Genomic DNA, 21,471 nt, shown 5'->3' on the forward strand with positions numbered 1-21,471 from the left:
GTGATGGAAGTTGTCATAAGAGGTGTTTGCTGACCCACTTTTCCCTCTTCAGCCATCATCATACTCTGTTCTTTGTGTGTTGCTTGTAAAAGAGTTCTGGCACAAGAAGATGGGGACATATCAAGCTGGAATAATGTAAGCAAACTTAAAACCTAAAACAATGATCTGAAACAATAACGACACTAATAACAACAACAACAACAACAATAATAATAATAATAATAATATAGAAAAATCTAGTAAATAATTAAGTCATTGGCCTCTTACTTGTGTGCTTTTTTGACAGTCAGGTAAAAATAAATTTCCCTTTAGTCACTGAATACTTTGAATACTCTGTAACAAGATAAAAATATGTCTAAGCATTTTTCTTAAAGGGAGAGTTCAGATATTTTGAAGTTGGATTCTGTTGACATTAATGGGTAAGGATCGAATGGTTACTATTGTAAAATAGATATACCATTAAAAAAAAAAGCTACAGATTCAAAACTACAAAATATTTTTGTCATAGAAGTTTAAGTTAATTTTAATAAGATATAATACAAAGTTGTTGGAGTTACCCAAATCTTCTACTGCTGTATGAAGCATAGAGCAACAAAGCACTGCTCCAGTTCTTGGTTGATGTGCACAACTGAGCTACTAACTCAAAGAGACACTATATTCTCCCTTGCCTGCCAAAGGACAAAACAGTTTTATTAAGCTAACACAAAAACTAAAGCAAAACTAAAGCTGGCAAGCTATGCCAGCTGATCTCTCTTAGGCAGCTGACCACCATAGCAGATAGTCTGACTAATTAACCAGCTGATATCATCTTGACATACTAGCATTAAAAAAACCCTAACATAGCACAACACTCATTAAAAACTGTTGCTAAATTGAAAGAGGTTTTTGTTTGTACTTTTTGCAAAGTCAGTGCATAGAACAGTATTACTATATGTAATAGTCAAAATGTAATTATAGGAATAATTGTTGAAGTTTTATTTTAAATAAACATCCTTTGGTAATGTTTTGCATTTTTGATTATTTTTTTTTTTTGCAAAAGGTTATTATATCATGAGAATTAGATACCACATGTTAAGACTATTGTAGTACAAAATATGTGTCTTTTGCATTCCTTGTTCATACCAACCTATGTTTCATAATAAACACAGAATAGCTGGTCTGCATCAAAAAACTCTCTTAGCACCTTAAATTTGATAATGCAAACGAGTCCCTCAGCTAATGTCTAGTCAAAGTGGGACAAAAGGAGACTTCCACAGTATCATATCACCTCTGCTCTCATAAATGTCAAAGTGGTTTATGCAAAAACTGTATTATATACATTTAAACCACCAACACATTTGCTCAAGATGCTTAGTGCTGCAGTGGTTTATGGGTATTTGCAGAGGGACCATGGTGGGTCGCAGTTTGTTGGATTGACCTCCACATGCACAAGCAGATATTTCAAAATGGAATGTGTTAAGCATTAGGCCAGAGGAACCAGTAAAGAAGTACCAGGGGATACAATAAATATGTGACATTTGCATTAATATTAACAATTTAAACACCAATTTCACTTCATCATTTCACCCCCCTGACATTTTGGTTGAGGTGTTATTGCTGCAAGTACTGCGTGTACATTCATACCAGAGGGACGTTTCCCGGCTGCTTTGACAACCAGCAAGAACGTGTCCTGTATTCTTCTCAAAGCAAATGCAGTTTTAGGCCTATTTTGGGTTGATCAGCGTGTCATAATTTTCAAAATCTTGTACTCATATTTTATTTAAATTAACTGTTCCAAACAGAGATCACAAGCAAGACAAATGGGTAAAGTACTTATAGATAATTACTAGTTCTAACCTCTTAACAGAAATTTCTATTAGCAGGTATAACAGTGAAGCCAAGGATTTATGGGCCAGATATCTGACAGAAGAAATAAACATAATGCTTTCCCCACCGGGATTTAAAACGCGCATGCATATTATATTACGTATAATCAAACTGCCACCGAGGAAAAAAATAAAGTACAATAGAAGCCAGCTATTTAAATGCACAAATAAAAACACACACATATGCACACAAACGCCCACACACGCACACTCTCGCACACATTCAAACCAAACTTCTCTTGTTGTAGGTTGGAAGGCAACAGAAAAGGTTTGACCCAAGTGATTAAAAGACAGTTATCCTCAATACTGACCAGATATATGTAAACTTATGTATTTGAAGACAATCACAAAAACTCTCTAAGAAGTGTGAGTGCAAGGTAATTTAGCTAACAGAAATAATTGTGATAATTCTAAATTACCTAAAACAAGAGGAGGTTTGTCTGATTTAATTTCAGACAGTGAAAGAAAAATTGCATGTGCCTTTTTACTCGGTGTATGTAAATATCTGGTTTCTGCCAAAGTAATTGGAGCCTGATTTTCTGAGTTTCCTAGTGAGTTCAGGCTGTGGGCTTTCACATTGTGCTTCAAAGGTTGCTGAATACCAGAGAGGCAGGCCCTGTGAAAAAGCTAGGGTCGCTTCCTGGCCTAATGTTGGAGGCTCTGCATGCAGGTGTAAATTAAAGTCTCAAAAAGGATGGTGTTGCATGCTCTCTTTCAGTGTTACTTTGACTGAACATGACACCGACATTTTCTTACAACCTCAATAAATTGTATCAACTTGTAAAAAAAAGGAGGAAAAGAGCATATGTGTCCTTTAAGCATGTTTGGTCAAGGCTTGCCGTCTTGAAAACTGGCAAAAGCTGACTATTTGAGTCATTCACCCTCCTCCCAGCACTTATACTTGCTTACTTTCTTCTGCTTGCTTGCTGACTAGTTTCTATGCAGTCATTTGCAGCATATGGTGTCCAGGTGTTAAAGCTTACTCAGGCTGTTTAGACACATTTCCTATACAGCTATAAAAAGACACATCGCAGAGATCACCATCAAGCGAAATTTAGTTTGTTTCTCTCATACATAAAAATTGTGTGGCTTTTTTTTTTCTCCCCCTCCTCCCCTCTCGAAACAAGCTGAGCTATTTAAGCCTTGACATCTACCCACTTGCAGGTATGCATTATGCCGCTAATTTATACTGAGAGAGCAGATTAGTTTTGGAATCTGTGCTCCTTCACAAAGAAGTCACTGCAGAAACCTTGGTCTACACATAAAGACATGCCTTGCCACAAAAATCTACATTTCAGATCTATGAATTATGTACCTGGAGGGCATAATTTTCTTCTTCTCTTTGCTTTTCCTCCCCTCCCTTCTTAACAGCAGCCAAATTGGCCATTAAAGTAAATTCCATCATATTATTTAGAAGCACACCATCAAAGGCGCCATATGCACAACAGCTTTATAATGGCTGTATATAATCCAATGCCCTTTAACACTACGCTGAACACAAAATGATGTGGCAAAAATAAATCTAATTACCCAGCCATTCAGCATCAAAAAGCTGTGGCGGAAGAGAGGGCTCCAAAGAGGGCCAAGAACAAACAGAAAGACGCTGCTTGCCTCGTCTTTGGATTTACCATGGATAGGAAGAAAACCAACAAGTTCCTGTTTTCCTACACTATTAAATGTACACTAATTAATATGATTTTACATTAAAAAATGACATGGACTTTAATTCTACTGAATTTAAAATGTATGAGACATGTTCAAATTCAATTTAGAAAAGGAATACTATTGTAAATTATATAAAAAATAAGAATAAAAGGCAGTTAGAAGTTATTCTCTGCATGACATAAAAAGGAGTGAGATTTGTACTTTAATCCATTATTCAGAATAAATCATAACTGAGCATTCCAGGACTTTATACCCTTTAAATCCCTTTTATAAGAGTTTTGATGATTTTTGTTGCTTTGCCTTTATTGCTGGCAATCTGTTCCCCCGTTTCTCAGTCAGTTGTATACTCCAGCTTGAGTGATTCCTGTAAAAGCCTCCCCGTCTGATAAATTCCCACATCTTTTAAAATTCCACAAACCCAATTTGCAATAAAATCCTTCTGTAATGCAAAAAAAAAAAGAAAAGAAAAAAGTGTTGTTAAAAAGAATCGGTAAAGGCTAAGAATTTTTCACTCATTTCTATATGAGGTCATCTTCCAGTAAATTAACTGTAATCTCTGTAAAAATGATTAAATTAGAAATGAAAAATATGTTGTTTATTAACACTTCTCAGAATCCATTAACCAACACAACTCTAAGGATTCTGAGTATATTGCATTTTGTTAATATGGATTATCTTTCAGCTTTATGCTGTATATTTAATCTGATTTAAATACTTTAGGTCTTAGTATTGGCATACATCAATGATTATTCACAAACTAACTGTTCAGCATGCAAAAATGTCTGGCTAATGCATTCCAAGAATTGTGAGTTTATATTTTGCATGCTAATATAATATTCACCCTGTTGGATATGGCCTCACCACGGTGGATGCCTACAGCTGACACACAGATTACAGTACCAAACATGTTAAAGGTCACTGGGAACACACATCAGAAAGAACCAGTGAGGAAAATGTGAATTTATTGTATCCATTTAAAATCCTGGAGCACTTCTGTCAATGGTGATGTCTACTGGACAGCATCACATGGAATCAGCCTTCCATGTGGATGTGAAGGCTGTAGGATTTCTATATTTAAATAGCCGTTTTATTGGATAATATTCAAATGATATTTTATGAGATGAACACTTGAAACATATCATTCTGTGTGTATGTGTTTTTATTTTTGAGCTGAAATGCTAAACTAAGTGAAAATAGTGACATTCTAATTCAATGACACACACACAGATAAAAAGCATATATTTTGTTTATCCGTTTAAATAAAAGTGAATTGAAAAACTGGCCACAAATAGATTTTTTTTCTGCTGTTTGATACAGTCACTCCTGAATCATTTCTGCAAAAATAACCACATTTCTTGGCTACTCAGTGAAATGGATTTACTTTAAGGTCCCCTAATGGATTTTGTATAAAGTTCAAACATTTGAGAATCTTGGAAAAGAAGTAAAACTGTGAAAGGCATCAGGATATTCTCTCAGTTCTGACACCCCTGAGCTTTTGAGGCTTTAAATACCAACATTTTTAAAGCACCACTGAGTTCATGACTAAAAGGTTTCAGTGAAATCTACACGCCAAAACGTTCCTTAACCTTTACTTTAGGGTTCATTAATTAAATAGTTTAGGAGGGGTATTAAGTTATAATCTATTTGAACACCGCACTAACGATTCAGTGCTGACCTTCAGTACTGAACCTTGGACATTTGTCAAACTGTGTGTAGCAACATGACGTTTTACCTCTACGGGGAACCTTCTGCCATTTATGCTGTGCTCTGAGCCTGCTGATCCATTACTCTGGCCCCAGTGAAACTCCATCTTCTCAGCCTTAAAGCGCCCTGGCAGTCCAGCGCCTCTTACAAAGTAGTCATCCTTCAGCAGCACAGCGACTGGAGACAAAGAGGGATGGAGAAATTGAATCAAAGACGGATATTCAAGCACACTTAAAGAAAGGCAGACGAAAGAAAATTATACTGTCGTATTGTGTTTAATTAGCAAAGAAGCTCATCCAGGATAATGGTAGCTTATTTTTGTTTAAACATTTATTTTTTTGAAGTAATTTTTACATTTGTATTACAAACAGTGGATCTTTTAAGAGGAAAGAGGAAAAAAAGCCAAAATTTGGTATCGTAAGAGCTAGCTTAAATGTCTATACGCTTATGCAACTTGGTTTGTCAGTTTTCCTTATTATTTATTGTTTTCAGTTGAACTACAGGAAATAGTTCAACATTAAAATAACAACAAAAACAAAAAAAACAAAAAAATATATATATATTTTTTTTTTTCAGATTCTAGTTTTACAAGTCACAAAATGTGTGTTTTACATAGTTTTTATATATATATATTTATATGAAACCAAAACATTCATGATCAATCTGCTTTTCTTCCCTGTGCCATTCACGGTATAAATGGCCTAACAAGCTGTTGAATCTCAAATATTCTTGACTTTGTGTGAAGTGAGGACCCATGGGGGCACAAACCCTTGCAGAAATCCAGAAACCTGACATGGTATGTGTCTTTAAGCCTGTGTGAAAAAATCGTTAAATGCAACATTAGTGGCGTGCACCTCCACAAAGATGCTTGTGATGTGCTATTCAGAGAGCACTAACATGCTTCCCCCCAGTGTCCTTGAAATCCCTGGTTGACTGCGAGAAGTGCAGTGCACAGGTTCAGTCAAAGGCACCATCTCTCTAATTGTTGCACGACTTGTAAGGAAGACTCGATGGCATCCAGATGCCTTGTGATCTTTATCCACATGGCAGCTTTTTACGAGGCTGTAATGCCGCTGCTCTGCCTCTGCAGAATAGCAGGCGTTTTCACATTTTCTCTCATCTAATATCATTAAGACCCACTGCTTGTTATAAGAACTTTTTCAGAGGATTCTTTTTTTCTGTTTTATATTTAATTACTTTTTTCCACTTCATTTGGTCAAATTGTATGTTACTTTTGAGTGTATTGATATTTTATGTATACAATCACTACATGCAGATAAATAAGGCTTCAAAAATAGCATCCAACAAAGATTATAAGTAAACATACAGTTGACATCTATTAAATTATTCATTGACATACAGATGACAGCTGGGTAATTATATCTGTGACTCCCAATGCGTGAAAACTTTCTAGGCTTGTAAAAGAAAAACAGAAACACTAACATAACAGTCATGGTTTATTAGATAAACATGGGCACTGGCTAACAAGATATGATGCTAAAAAAAAAGTCATGATCTCCTGGTTTTTATAAAATTAGATTAAAAAAAAATCCACTCATGGCATGCCACCGCTGTTTACATCACAATTCAATATGAGAAGAGACATCAGCGGACGGGAATAGCCTGATCTCTGGACCCAACAGTAAGATAAATATGATTTTGGTCTGAACTTGACTCGGAGCCCAGTGCAAGTGCTCCAGACAACACAGAGGACATACTGGAAATGTAGACAAGATGATGAAGATCAGAGATCAGGGAGGGGTGGAATGGAATGGGAAAGTCTATAATGCCTGAGCAAGACCCGCTTTTCAGTCCAAACAGATGATAGCGTTTAATATCCTGTATAAAACCCAGCTATAAACAGAAAACACATTGTGGAGAGCCCGGGGCTGGCTCTTTGAATGTTGACAGTTTCACGCTGGTTAGCGCAAAGACGCATGGAACTATTAAGTTCAAGTCCAAATTGTCCATTTGTGATGCAATGGTAGTTCAATTTTGCTGTGTTTGAACTTGGAATGTTACGCATTCCACAGCTTAGATGACTGAGAACAGGGTTAGGTTAAAAAACAAAAGGGGGACCGTGACCGAGGGCTGCGTGGAAATCGGTGAGAGTTGGTCCCCGTTTGCTGATGGGGGGGTGGAACCTCATATAGTTCCCAAGCACACCACAAAGGGAATCATAGCGGTGATAATCCTGTTGAATTACACTGCCGAGAGTGTTTCCAAATGGGGTCCGACATAATAATAGACACGACATTCTGTTACAGTTTCCCATTACCACAAGCAGCACCTGCAAGCACTTTTACATTAGCACAATTTGACAAAGGTATCAAAAGAATGTGGAAAGACATGGCGAGAAAACAGACGCGAGTCCTTGGGAAGCCATATTTACTCCTTGTATTATGTAGAAAAGCTGTCAAAACTTTCGTTTCCTCACTCCTTTTGAGGAGAAGCTGTGAAGAGGAAAAACAAGCATCATGTGGCACCAAAAAAACTGTTTCTGCAGCCTGGTTTAGGATTTTACTTACTAAAGCTAAACAGGTGGACAAAGTTCAGACAGAATTGGACAAACTTAAGAGTATATTTCTAAATGGATCAATCAGTCAAATGGCAATAGGTCTGAATAAGTCAATTTTCTCTTAATCTGAATTGCTCTAGGAAGTACAAGTGAAAAGGCGGGAGAAATCTGACTTTTCTCCCGCCAATTAGTTAAATGCAATAAGCCCTTTATAACATTTTTTTATATACAAATGTATTAACCAGCAGAAGGTATTGTGGTACACTTTTTTGGGTTTAATATTCATTGGATTCAAACCAATCAAGGAACCTTCAGCTCAGTTTTTCTTTTTTTTATGTGAGAGTTCTTAGCTACAATCTGAATTGATAAATCAGAGACATATTAGAAGCAGGCAGGAAATTGGCCCAATCAGATATTTAATTTAACAAGAGAAATAAGTGAGCATATTTTCACCACTGCATAATAGTAAATCGAGATCAGCACTTAAAAAAAACACACATCTCCTTTTCATCAACACAATGTCCTTGCCACTTTCCCTAAGGTTTCAAGTCTCAGTCACCTTGTAAAGAAATTTAAAAAAATGAAAGACTATGGAAATCAAGCCAACTACCCAAACAGTTTATAGGTAGGCAGGGGTTAAATGTATGGTCTCTAAACTGTCACCAAATATCACCTTTAAAAAGTAGTTAATATTGTGATGATTAATGTTATTTGATGTATTGTACAGCTGTAGAAGAGATGCTTAAGAACTGATGAGTAGAAGCTCAAGTGTTTCAGACTTTTTTTCCATGTTTCTCAAATATTATAGTTTTTTGGGATACAATTCTCAAGCTTGGCAGCTTGAAAATTGTTACTGATGGAAGAAAATTGAAAGCTCTTTATTTTCATAATTTGTCAGGAGGAAGGAAAAAGGATAAAAGACATCCTTAGAAATGAAGATGTATGAAGATGAACCTTAAAGAGCTATAACCAGTCTTTGTTAAAGGAGATGAAATCACTGTTTGCAGTTTGTTCAGATACTTCTCTCCCATATTTGATCTAATACACAACACTTTTATTCTTAGGAAATACAGAGTTTTAATTCAACTAGGAACTACATGACATATCTTGAGCAATGATAACTCTGGCTATAGGAGTGAAATCAAAATCCAATAAAATCAGAAATCAATAAGTGTCCACATTATTCTAAACTGTGCATCTATAAAATTATTAGTTGAGGAATTTATTCAAGACCTCAAAGCAGGTCATAGAGAATCATGTGACCTAATTACAATTACAATAATGCAGTGGGACTCTAGTTAGCACAACCACTGAAAATTGATCAGTCTCACATTTAAAAGGTAAGTTAAATAAAGCTTTATTTCTGTGGTAATTTATCTGTCAGCTTGCCGTTTCTATTCAGTTTGTTATGTACTTTGTGTTTCAGCTCCCAGGGGATTGCAATGAGAATTTATTCCTACACTGTTTTCTATATAGTAGAAAAAAAAAACCCTTTCCACCATTCAGATGCTGACTCATAACTGAATACACAACAGTGGCAGCACAACTTTGTATACTGCTGCAATTTGAAAATGAAGGTAGAGTATGTGAAAAAAGTTCAATCTCAGTGAAAACTGAGAAAAGAGCATTCATAATGTAAAATATATTAGACCAAAAAAGCAGTGCATAGCTGTGAGTGAAAGGAAAGTGATCCAATTATTTCTTTCCTCCTCTTATCTCCTGTTCCTTTAATCAGTGTAGCATTCATGTGTATTTGCTCCCCGTTCACTCAGATGCCCCAAAATCTATGCTTTTGCTCGCAAATGTCAAACAGTCAAGGAATCAGCAAGCAGAGTCCTCCTGTGTGTAATTTAATTTCAGAAAGATGCAGCTTTTCTATGAAAGCCTCAGAGGATTGATAGAGAAGTTTGGCAAATACCTTCTTGAAAACCAAGGAACATGGGAGACAGATTGGGGAATAAAGTTTTGTAGAGGATTAAAATGGGGTTACAGATCATAAACTTTGAAAATCTCAAGAATACTCAAGCAATCAAATAAAAATGGAAAGAATATGGTCCACTGCAAACTTACCAAGACATGGATATCTACCTAGACTGAAGAGATGGAGAACAAAAAACATTTTAACCAACACATAAAATGCTATCGCTGGGCAAACTAACACTGCAAATCCACATGACAATACATTCCTCATAACAAAGCAAGGTGGTGGCCAACAACTTCTCCACAATGAAGCATGGCGGTGGCAGTATCATGAGGTACGGGTGCTTTTCTTCAGCAGAAACAAGAAAACTGGCAAGAGTTGATCGGAAAATGAAGGGAGATAAACACAGAAATCCTAAAGGAAAGCAAAAGCTAAAGGGGAGTGGCTTAAATAAAATTAATGTTACAGCCCAATTAATGGCCCAGTTAATTATTTGATTCTTACTTGAACCAAGTACAACAGAACACAACACTTAAAATGTGCTATTCACAAATGCTCTTCATTCAGCAATACTGAACTTAACTATTTTGCAAAGAGGGCTTTAAACTCTAGTATTCTTGAAGAGACATATCCTGAAAGCCCCAGAGCTATTATTGCAGTGAAAAGGTGGTTCAACAAAGTAGTGAATCAAGACATGAATACAAATTCACGTCAGATTTTTACTTATAAACAGTTTTAGAAAACATGCATCACTTTCCCTCCATTCCACATTTATACAACACTTTGTTTTGGACTTTAACATAAAATCACAACCAAGTGCTTTGGCTGTAATGCAAAAAAAAAAATTAAAACAGCTCAAAGGGTTAGTGATACTTTTGCAAGGCACTGCAGATACATGATACATATATATTTTATGAAAAGAATGTTAATGCGTTTTTCTTTTCTTTTTTTTTTTTTTACAAATCATTGTGGTGAACAAAGTCCCCGACTGCAAATGAGCTTCTTCACGACGTTCGCCTAACAGGAGCAAGCTGGGGATCAGTGTTTTGCCCATGGGCACTTCTACATGTGTTCAGTAGGAAATGTGGCCTGATATTATCTCTTTTTAATGTTCACACCAGTATTGTGTGTGTTTTAATGTTCTGTGTCTCTCGAAACAACATGACCAGGGCGTTTTATAATCCCTCTACTGTCCTGACTGAGATCAGATGAATCTAGAAGTCTTTTTACCACGTCTACATTTGACATCATTAGCCAGATTATAATTGGTGCTCTGTCGGCTGATCCCTCGCTTTACATGAGGATTTAGTCAGCCTGTGAATGAGGACGGCCCACTTTTAATCATCACACAAAGCAAACCAGGAGGGACTGAGTGTGTGAACAAGAAAACACAAATTGTCAGTAAACACATAGGATAATGGATAAGTTGTGAGGGGAAAAAATTGAAAGGAATTTAAAGTAACTCAAACAGATTTACGGATTGGGAAAGGAAATAGGTGTGATATTTTGATAAACAAAGAGAAGCGAAAAGAAGATTTGAAGAGAGAGGAACCTTGTGTGATGAGGGATGAGCTGAGCTCCTGTCGCGAGGCGAGAAAGAATCTGCCAGAAGTATTAACGTGCCAGCGCTACTTAAGCTAAAGGCCCACAGCATGAAGACAACGAAATGATGCAGGAGATTTTTCAGACTGAAAGCATTAGGTCAGGAAATAACTACCTATCACATTATCATAATTGTGCAACTCCTTTGCAATAGAGCAAAAATCCCTGATTCTGCTGTTGTTGAAGCAGGGTAATCCTGTGTGCAACACAAGAAAAGCTAGGGAATGGAGATGCTGGCTGGCCTTGGGAGTTTCATTAGAAATGCGGCCCTGGGTGTGTGTGAACCCTCAAACAGCAGAGGAGGAATTAGAAGCTAAGCCAAAAAGACCTTGAATCACAGCCTGTGAAAGAAGGGGAGTGTGTGTGAAAGTAAATCCTTGATCAATGCAAATGTCTCTAGAGGCTTTCGATTCCTGCTGAATTTGGTTTGAAGTTGCCTGAAATTTTACTGAGACGTGTTTTTGTTGAGGAATGCAGTCCGAATGGCAGCTAATCTGCTCAATCTCAAAGCAGGCCGAGGCACAAGGGAACGTCATGTAATCAATCGCAATGAACTTTTTAAGATCTGTTCACACAGCTCTTAATTACAAAGCTGACTTAAATACTGTGAGTGATGTTAATGCCCCTTTTGTGACAGATTTGAACAACTCAATTCTGGGACACCCCCAAGAGGCATTGGTGATCTGGGGTTAGGAAAACATAAGACTTTCAAACCACAGAAACCTTTTTAGCTCATGTAACTTTCAAAGCCTTTTCCCGTTTGTTCATAAGGTTCTAGAGGGACTTTTTCCATTATTGACTCTTACTTCAGAATGGAAGCTATCATAACGCAGCTAGTGACTGGTCAAAACACCAGCGTCCTTGTGTAAGAGTTTTGAGGGTGACAGTTAAAGGGCTAATTAGCTGATTTGGGTGTGGAATTATCAGTTCCCATTTATTCTAATTTTTTGAGACACTGAATGTTGGATTTTTATTATCTGTAAGTCATGAGAATCAAAACTACAAGAAATAATGTCTTGGAAAAGCTCCCTATGTGTGACGATTCCACATGATATATTTTACTTTCTGATATGACTTACAAAAAATATTGCTTCTTTTAAGCAACATTCATTTTTTTAAAATCTGGACTAGAAAAAAAAATATTGTAGGTTGGTTCAGAGTCGAGTCGAGAGTACACAAAGTTTCAGTCAAGAACTGAATTGAATTTCTTCAAGTCTAAGACACAAACACATGTGCACAATATTTTTCCTGAGCATAAGGCTTACCAATAATTCAGAAAACTTTGAAAACCCCAATGAAATGTCAGCAATGCAATAAAAAAAATAAATAAATAAAAAAAACAGACCTTGAAAAAAGAGCTGGGTTTATGTGTTTAAATTTAATGGTGAAGTTTTGTGATTTTTATCCAATTGACATCCATCTGAAGGCCGATACTTCATGTCTGCATTCATATCTGTGGTATGAATGCAAAAAGAAGAAAAAGCTCTTAAAAATGCACCTTAAACCTTTGGAGGGCTCTTAGGATTGCTTGGTTTGAAAAAGTCATAACACAAAAGATTTCTACGAAAGAAATATATAAGACTTTGAAAATTAATGACACAAGTGATTTTAAGGTGATCGACTTTCATCTACATCTTTCTCTTTTGGCTTTAACTGGGATTGTGCACAGCATTGTCTTGTTGCTGAGTTTCCCGACTCAAAACTTTACTGTTTTTATAAGTCTTTCATCGTTCAGTTCTTAGCCTCAGCAGGCAACAGTTTTCTGAGAAAAAGCTGTAACATGCAACAGCACTCTGCAGGATTGTCCCCAAATGGGAAAGAGACACAGTTGGTGGCGGGCTGGTGAACATGACGGCTCCTGAGAGCAAGGCATTTCCTTTAGGACATCAAAAACAAGTCAGGCCAAGTTATACATCAGCTTCAACCTCAGGCACCGCTACTGAGGAGGAGGAATCAATTTCCCAGGATGTACAGGGATGTGGAAGATGTGTAAGTACAGATAGAAAACTAAGATTTTAAAATACAATCAGGAATACAGAACAGATAGAAACGAATGATTTACGTCATCCTACTTTTTTTATGTATATCCTTTTAAAGTAGATAGTCAAGAAACCCAGGAACATGAACTCACAATGCCATGACATCATATTGATGATATTGACAGAAAAAAGAAAACAGTACGAGGCAGGAAAATGCAGCAGGCTAAGTACAGCTGCATAAGACATCAGTGGTGTAAGATAAATGGGAGCCCATTAGTGCTGAGCTTACAGCACTACCTCAACCACAAACTGATGGCCAGAGTGCTTAGACACACTAATGTTTCACATTATCCTTAAAAACAAGAGATGCGCTGAGACCTCAGCTGATGATCAGAATCAGACAATTTTACACACTAGCTCTGGCTAGTGATCAGCTAGTTAGAAACTAAAAATCTGATTTCTTTATTTCTTTTTTTTTGGTGAACCCAGAGGATATCATAGCGTTAACCGGCTACACTAATAACAACATTATATGGTCTGAAAGCTGTTACTGGGAGAATTATTATCTATTTTTAATATCAGTGCACTTAAAAAAATTAAAAAGTAGAAAAAGAAAATAAACAATATTTTCTACTATCATTTATCTAGAAAAAATGGTTTCTACATACTGCTACTACTGATAATACGCACTACTACTGTTAAACAGAGAATGAGACTTCAAGCCAATTTATTATTGATTTCTAAATGTTGCAGAGAATTGGAGACACTTAGTCTGAATAGTGACATAACATCAGTTACAATTAATTCATATGTTCTCAATTCTTCTCTTTCTTTTGCATTATTGCAATTTCACCAACTCTTATTCATAACTCGTAACTCTTAAAGTTATGCACACTCTTAAAGTGTGCATAAAATGCAGTTGGACGTCAGACAAGTGGACAAATACATTAGGCAATTGAAATATATCCAGTTAAACACTGCATTGCACTAATGTCAATTTAGTAATGCAAATACTTTGAACCCACATAAATCAAATTTAACCAAAAGACACTTCATACACAGTGAAAGAGGTGAGTGACTGAGGCAGGGATTTATTTGAGTGCGACAGCTTTTGGGGGGGAGGGTTTTGGGACATTAGGCAACATAATAAGTTATTTTTCAAAATATTTGCATTCTGTGTAAATCAGAGCAGGATCACTGGTATCTTTGCAGGTGTGAATTGCGATGCAGAAACAAAATGGAGTGGGCCTTCTCTCTGCCCTGACAGCAGGCTGGGTTTGCTACATAACATGGCTGCCGTCAGATTGACCACCTGCAAGTTCTTCAGAAGTGGGAGGGGCTCAAGGCAGCACTACATGCTTGCTGTAACTGCAGTGCGATTGGATGTTATTGCCAAAGTCTCTATCAACACCAAAAAAAAGTTACTAAATTTGTTGCTTGCTTAAATGGGTCTAAAAAGTTACAAAAAAAAATAAAAAATCAATAAAGTTGCTAAGAAGCCAACAGTGCACATAGCAGTATTTTTTTTTTCTAACAATTTAGACACAACTGTTATTTTTATTGGAACTTGATAGAACAAAAAGGAATATATTGTGCATTACATTTTCAGATGCACAAAAAAAGGTTCTTACCTTACTTTGAATAACCCACTGGTAGGTGAATCAAAACAAAAAGTAAAGCAAAATAATGTGGAAAAACACTCAAAGTTGCCAATAACTGCAGAAGCATGGTGCACTAGCTGCATGTCACTGTGGAAATATACAAACTCATATTCATGGAGAGAATCTTTACACCAAAGAAAAAAATTCTTTGTGGTGGAAATCGTATGTGCTGGAGGCAGAGTGAAACACCTGGCCTATTTTTGGCGGATTTTACGAAAATAAGATAATATTGAATTGAAAAATATTTATAATTCATCACCCTTATCCTGGATAACAAAAATAGTACTGAACAACACAAAATATTTGCACAGAATCTTAATCACTGCCTGTAAAAAAACACTGACCAGATGCTGGCACTGTGTGGAATGTGTTGTTTAAAACCATCAGATGAAAAAATCAATTTTCAATCTGCTTACAGGCCAAGTTTACAATTTTATGGTCAAAACTGGTGGCCTCCTTTAATATAACACAAAATGCAAGAACACCACACTGAATAGTAATAAAATATGGTCGTAAAGAGTTGGTTCATTTTGTAGACAGTGATTAATTACTAACTATTTAAATTCATGTTTGTTATGTATAATTAATGTTCATTCAGAAATTCTTTTTTGCCATTTTTATTGCTTTCTCCTTTGTGTGTGTTGCTAAAAATTGAAAAAGTGAAATTTGAGGAATTTTGAAAATGATGACAGACTGGAACCGTGACCTTGAGACGATGTGCATAAAGCTTTTATAATCTTTACAATGTTTCTGAAATAAATAACTTCACACGCAATTTTACAGCAGTATGAAGGGGAAAAAAATCTTACTTTAACCCAGAATCCTACATGTGACAAAATGTAGTGCATGATCATCTTCATTTTAGGTGACAACAACTTTAAAAAAAAATAGCCACTGTGCTGTAGAAAATACACCCCAGAAGCAGGCCACCTATATAACAAATTATTCAGGGGAGTCGAGACCACAGATACGATCTGCTATAGATGTTTGGCGATACCAGAGAGTGGAGCAGTAATGTGACAGGAAATTAACCTGCAGAGACCGCACAGCATTCAGCTGATTCAGTTAGGCTACACATAATTTCAGGTCATGTAGTTTGGCTTCGCAAGTAAAATGGAATAAGAGAATTAGAAATGTCACAGTTATGGTTAAGGTGTCCTGCAACTGGAGCAATGGGATGGGTTGGCAGGTTGATTAACTCTTATTTTTGCAGACTGACCTTCATACAGTAATGGGTCACGTGTGTGTAGAAGTGCACTGCTGTATAATGAGAGGCCTACATCACGATCCACAATTCTCATGCAGATAGATAGTTGTAACTTGAAAAGTGCTGTGAAAAACTATTAGCATTCCTTACAGCAAAATGGCAAACAAATGATAAAAAATACACTCTTCTCTCTCCAGTCGAACTAAAAGTGAATCAATCTCAAAATACGGTGATGTGAATTTGTTGCATGTTAAGTTGACCTTTTCAAAAAGCTATTGCTCTGTATCATTTTGTGGTAATGCGACACCACTTTCCTGACTTTCATGGTACTTAGAGCCATTTAAATCTCCCTCTTGTAGTGCATGTTCCCAAGTCATCTTACTTCTGACTTTGTAAATAATCAGCCTGCTGCATTGCCAGGCTGTGCCAGTGGCCTTGGTTGTCATGGAGGCTAACAACTCTCATTATGATCAAACGCAAAAGATGACACTGCTCTGAGAGAAACGGTGCCAAAAGCAGACAGATCAATTAGGGTCAGAGTTTTCAAACCAGTGGTCCACAGATTTGTGGAATTAAAGAAAAGAAAATGGGGCAGTGATTTGAAATAGCAGCTAATTGAGTGAGATTCCAAATGTGTCCGTAAACAAGGTTTGCAAGCTGCATACAAAGCGAGGAAACAAGCAAAGGGCGAGGACAATGAATGCAATAATAAAGGGATAAAAACAACTCATAATCCTCTTTCAGTCACACAAATCACATAGCAACTGAATGTGTCTGTGTCCCACTAAATGAGCATAATTGTGCTTTTCTGTAACATGCTGTGACAGGAATTTGACTAGGTCTGAAGTAATAACATCTATATTCAAAATAGTCAAATGTGCTGCAGTCAAGTACCGTATTTTCCGGACGATAGAGTGCACCATACTATAAGCCGCAGCTACAAATATTTTGAAAAAACAAAAAACTGGAAACGTACATACATAAGCCGCTGGTATCTCAGCCGCTCTCGGTTTTCCATAAGGACGCAGCAGAGGGCAGCAGAGGGCAGCAGAGGGCTGCGTTCTAATAAACCCGCTGGATTTATTACGGACACAGCCCTCCGTCTCCAAAGCCGAACCATGGTTTCGTTCACGTCAAGTTTCCCTCCTGTACTGCCAGATCGATACTCCTAAACTTAAAAGCTGCATCACATGAGTTTGAAGAAATTTCTCAGTTGTGCCTGCTGCTGGCATGTGCTTGTTCTAAATGAAAATTAGCGCTTTCTTCTTAGATTTCCGATGATTCACTTTCTGCTAAAGAGCCCCCTGGTGGTTGAAGAAAAATCCACAGAAAAGCCGCACCGGGCTATAAGCCACATGGTTCAAAGAGTAGGAAAAAAGTAGCGGCTGTAGATGTAGAAGAAAGTAAGATGAGGTCTAATTCGCACATGCATTAGCTGGAACGACCAAGAAGCTTGAAGGTGATAGCAGTACCGATTCATACGTGGTTATCCAAATATATCAACAGTATCATTTTCATAACTCAATAAAACTTACATAAAACAAGAACACAAGTGTTACATTTGTGATTGTGTATGATGACTATACTTCCTGTTTATTGTATTGATAAACAATTGTGAGGAGCAGATTTGTAGGAAGGCAGGACTTATGGGACATCATAAACCCAATCAGCTATAGGGAGTCTAAAGTTAGCAAGTTCAGATCTTTCTTTGCAGTGATGGAGAGGTTCACAGACGTGACATTTTAATCCACATTTCACCTCAACATAAACGGTCTACTGAGTGTTACTTTGCACTTTCAAGGTATGTTAACAAGTCATTAATTCATACCATCAAATTAACATTTTTATGTAGTTAATGCTCGTCATTAAACCCTATGACTACTTCTGAATATTTGAATAAACAGGAGTAAAAATAAATTAGTCATTATAATCCATCATTTTTATAGTTTTTGAGGAGTTATTTTGTGAAAGATGTTTTTATTTTAAATAAAGAATAAAATCTATTTGCCAATTTATGGCAGCCTTTGAAGATGAATGGGCAAAATTAAAGGTTAGTTTGTGCAAAGGCAGTGGTGAAGTAATAAATGTCAAAGTCACATACTTGTCCAATTTTTTAACGACCAATAATTTAACAAGGGTCATAAAAATTAAATACATTGTTTTAATATCTTTTCAGAGATACCGTCATCATTTCAAATTAGAGAAAAAAAAACTGGTTAAGCTTAAATAATTTAAAACTTAAACTTGCCAGGTATAACTTGAACATTTTTAACTTCATGAATTTTCTATTAGATGTAAATGTAGAAGTTAACAGCACCTTAAGTGCAGTCTGTGGTTTAATGATGTCACTGTTGGAATTATGAAGAAAAGGACAACAACAATGTGTTGACCTGTAAGCTTTCCTGGATCTGGATCCCTAAATGAACAAGGATCTCCAGAATAATTTCTTTTCAACAGTTTCTTGATAAAGATGGATTCAATATAAAATAATTTATACTATTAACATGTTTATTTGCTCATAATCATTATTGATCATTAGAGATCCCCACCTGTCTTTCCAGTGTTTTTCATGGTGGTCTGGTTGGATGACTCTATGTTGAACTTGTCGAGCTCCAGCATCTGGTACTCGTCCAGCACCAGAGCTTGTTCATCTCCAATATCCACAGGAGACTGGTCCTTTGCAGCGCACTCTGGGTAAGAAGCTGCCCAGCCTCGAGGCCCATGGCTTCCTGCAGAATGAAAAGGAGACACAAAATCATTTAGACCATCCACAAGTTAGGCTAATGGAGACTGGTTACCTCTAAGAGAATCAACTCTAAAGATACGATTGCTGCTGCAGCAATCTACAGGGCGATGAAGGCAACATGGTGAAGAAACAGTCAAATGGTACTTTATGTTAATTATGCTGAGATTACAAAGAAAACACATCAACTGAGTGTTGATAATCCTAGTCTAGACTACCCATATAAAGGAATATCTTCGTGACAGCCCCTAAAACTAAGGTAGAAAATTAAAACCAAGTTAATGCACATTCCTTTAAGTTGTTTTAAAAATTAAACAAACATTAATCAATAACTTTTTTAACTTCATATTAATGGTTCATGGATGATATATGCAGCTGAATAACTTCCTGTACAATCCCTATTCACTCTCTTCTCTTTTAATCCTCCATCCCCTACAGTGGCACTTCAACAAAGGAATAATCCACAACCTACAGGGGTCCCCTTGATCTCTTCCAGGCTACAATTGGCCAACGCAACAACAAAAGCTGAGGGATCAGGGGAACAAGAAGGCATGCGTGGATTTCAACTTTTCTGGGTTAACACAATATTCATGATCTCATTCCCTACAGATATAGGACAACTTTGCCATGAGCTCATAAAAGAGATATGAGAACTCCCAGTCACAAAAAAGGGAGAATCAAGGATGGCTTTATGTCTTGCTATGTATAAACACCTTGCAGCTAAACAGACTGCGCACGACTCCTTCAAAGAGACAATGTGATCCAGGATTATTTTGAAACATGCAGATTTTCACCACTTCAACCAGAGAACAGCACACACGGATGGGGAGTGAATGTAGACACACATATCTCGTAAGGTTCTTTATGATTCAGTGAAATACTTACTAAAGAGATTAAGAAAATCAATCAAACACTGCCACAAGAATATATCCACAACCACTCATTTTTTTTTCACCTTTTGCCACATTTTAGAGTTCTCCCAAAATATATTAGAGTATATATTTTTTTTACTCTGCTGGACTCTGAAGGACTGAATATAGGAGGCTGGTAGAACTTTTTGATTTAACAATTCATTGCGTTTGCCTACTTCAACAAGGAGAGGATGAGTTTCAGGAAGGAAATCATGTGATGTCAGGGGAAGTTAAAAACCCTACAAGTAGGCAAAAGATGTTCTCTCAATGCTGCATCAAGAGAGGATCTCCGCTTGGACCTGTCATTCATGTGGATGAGGTCAACGACAAAGGGTGCCGCCTGCCTTTGTTCTTTCATTTTTTTTTTTTTTTTTTGTTTCAAAGGTTTTTTCCAGCTCTGGTGGCCTTTATTTGACAATTATCAGACAGGAAAGTAGGTTGTGAGAGAGGGGGAAGACATGCAACAAAGGTCAACGGGCCGGGACTCTGTCCTGTTGCAAACCCAAAACTCTGAACATGGAACACATGCACGATCGCTGCAGCAGTAAAGTAACTTTTGATCCAGGACCTCTGGAACCAAAGCTCTTCAATACAATCCTTTTTCTTCAAACATGCACAGCTCTGGAAAATTTAAGAGACCGCATTATATGATCAGTTTCTCTGATTTTATTTTATATCTTTGAGTCTCCAAAATTCCAAGCAAATTTTTTATTTTTATTTATTTGCCGAAAATGTGGAATGATCAAAATAACAAAAAAGTTGCAGTGCTTCTAGAACTCAAATAATGCCAAAAAAACAAGTTCATAATCATTTAGAAGCAACAATCCTAATGTTTTAACTTAGGAAGAATTCAGAAATCAATATCTGGTGGAATAATCACAAGGTTTTCATGGGGTTCAGTGCAGTGGCCTCTTATTTTTATCAATAGCTGTATATCTAAGCTGAACTGTGACAGCATTGCATCGTTTTATTGATTTTTTGTAATCTATTTTTACACTAACCGTTTTTACTTTCAGTAGTTTTAGTTTCATGATTTTATGAATGCCTGACTTTATGTAGGCCTTTGCCTGAACTCACTCCTTTGTTATGTTGGCTGTGTGCTTCAGAGCACTAAAGTTGAAAGATAAATCACTGCCTTGGTTTTGGTTAGTATGGACATGTGCTGCCACCACCATGCTTCATAGTAGAGATGGTGTTAGCTAGGGTAGCTGTCTCCAATTTTCCCAAGACATGATAGTTGGGAATTTGTATTTTGGACTCACCGTACAAGAAGATTTTGTTTCAATTTGTTTGACAATCTCTAAGTAGTTTTATAACAGGAGTTACATCTTTATCATTGGAGAAAAGGACGTGAATTCTTGTGTGCTTATTTATTAAAACATTTAGATCACCTGAAAATCTAAGGTGCCCAACTTCTCAGCTGTTGAGCACTGGAGATGGGCACCGGCACCCCTCGCAGCCCCACAAGTGATAAGCATGTTAGATAATGGGTGGATGGATGAAAAATGAAAAAATAAAGTCTGAAAACAAAACTCTCTGTAGGCCTTTATAAACAAAAAATATGTTCAAATCAATTTGAGTATAAGTCTATGTTGTAACAAAATGTATAAAAATTGAAGGGGAGGGAACATTTTCTGCTGGCACAGTATCTGCCCACTGGTGTACAGAAAAAAATGTCAAAATCGTGTGACACAT

General features: G+C 36.7%; 1 protein-coding gene across 1 annotated transcript in view; it reads right to left on the reverse strand.

Annotated features, from left to right (window-relative positions):
• ca16b (carbonic anhydrase XVI b) overlaps positions 1-21,471 on the reverse strand; it is a 152,182-nt gene that overhangs the window by 49,520 nt on the left and 81,191 nt on the right. The window contains exons 3-4 of the mRNA XM_044121238.1: positions 18,672-18,851; positions 5,263-5,411 (exon numbers count right to left, since the gene is read on the reverse strand). Of these exons, the coding sequence (XP_043977173.1) occupies positions 5,263-5,411; positions 18,672-18,851 (329 nt within the window). The remainder of the gene's footprint in view (positions 1-5,262; positions 5,412-18,671; positions 18,852-21,471) is intronic.

This window comes from Gambusia affinis, linkage group LG07 (genome assembly GCF_019740435.1).
Source record: "Gambusia affinis linkage group LG07, SWU_Gaff_1.0, whole genome shotgun sequence".
Lineage (NCBI taxonomy): Eukaryota > Metazoa > Chordata > Actinopteri > Cyprinodontiformes > Poeciliidae > Gambusia > Gambusia affinis.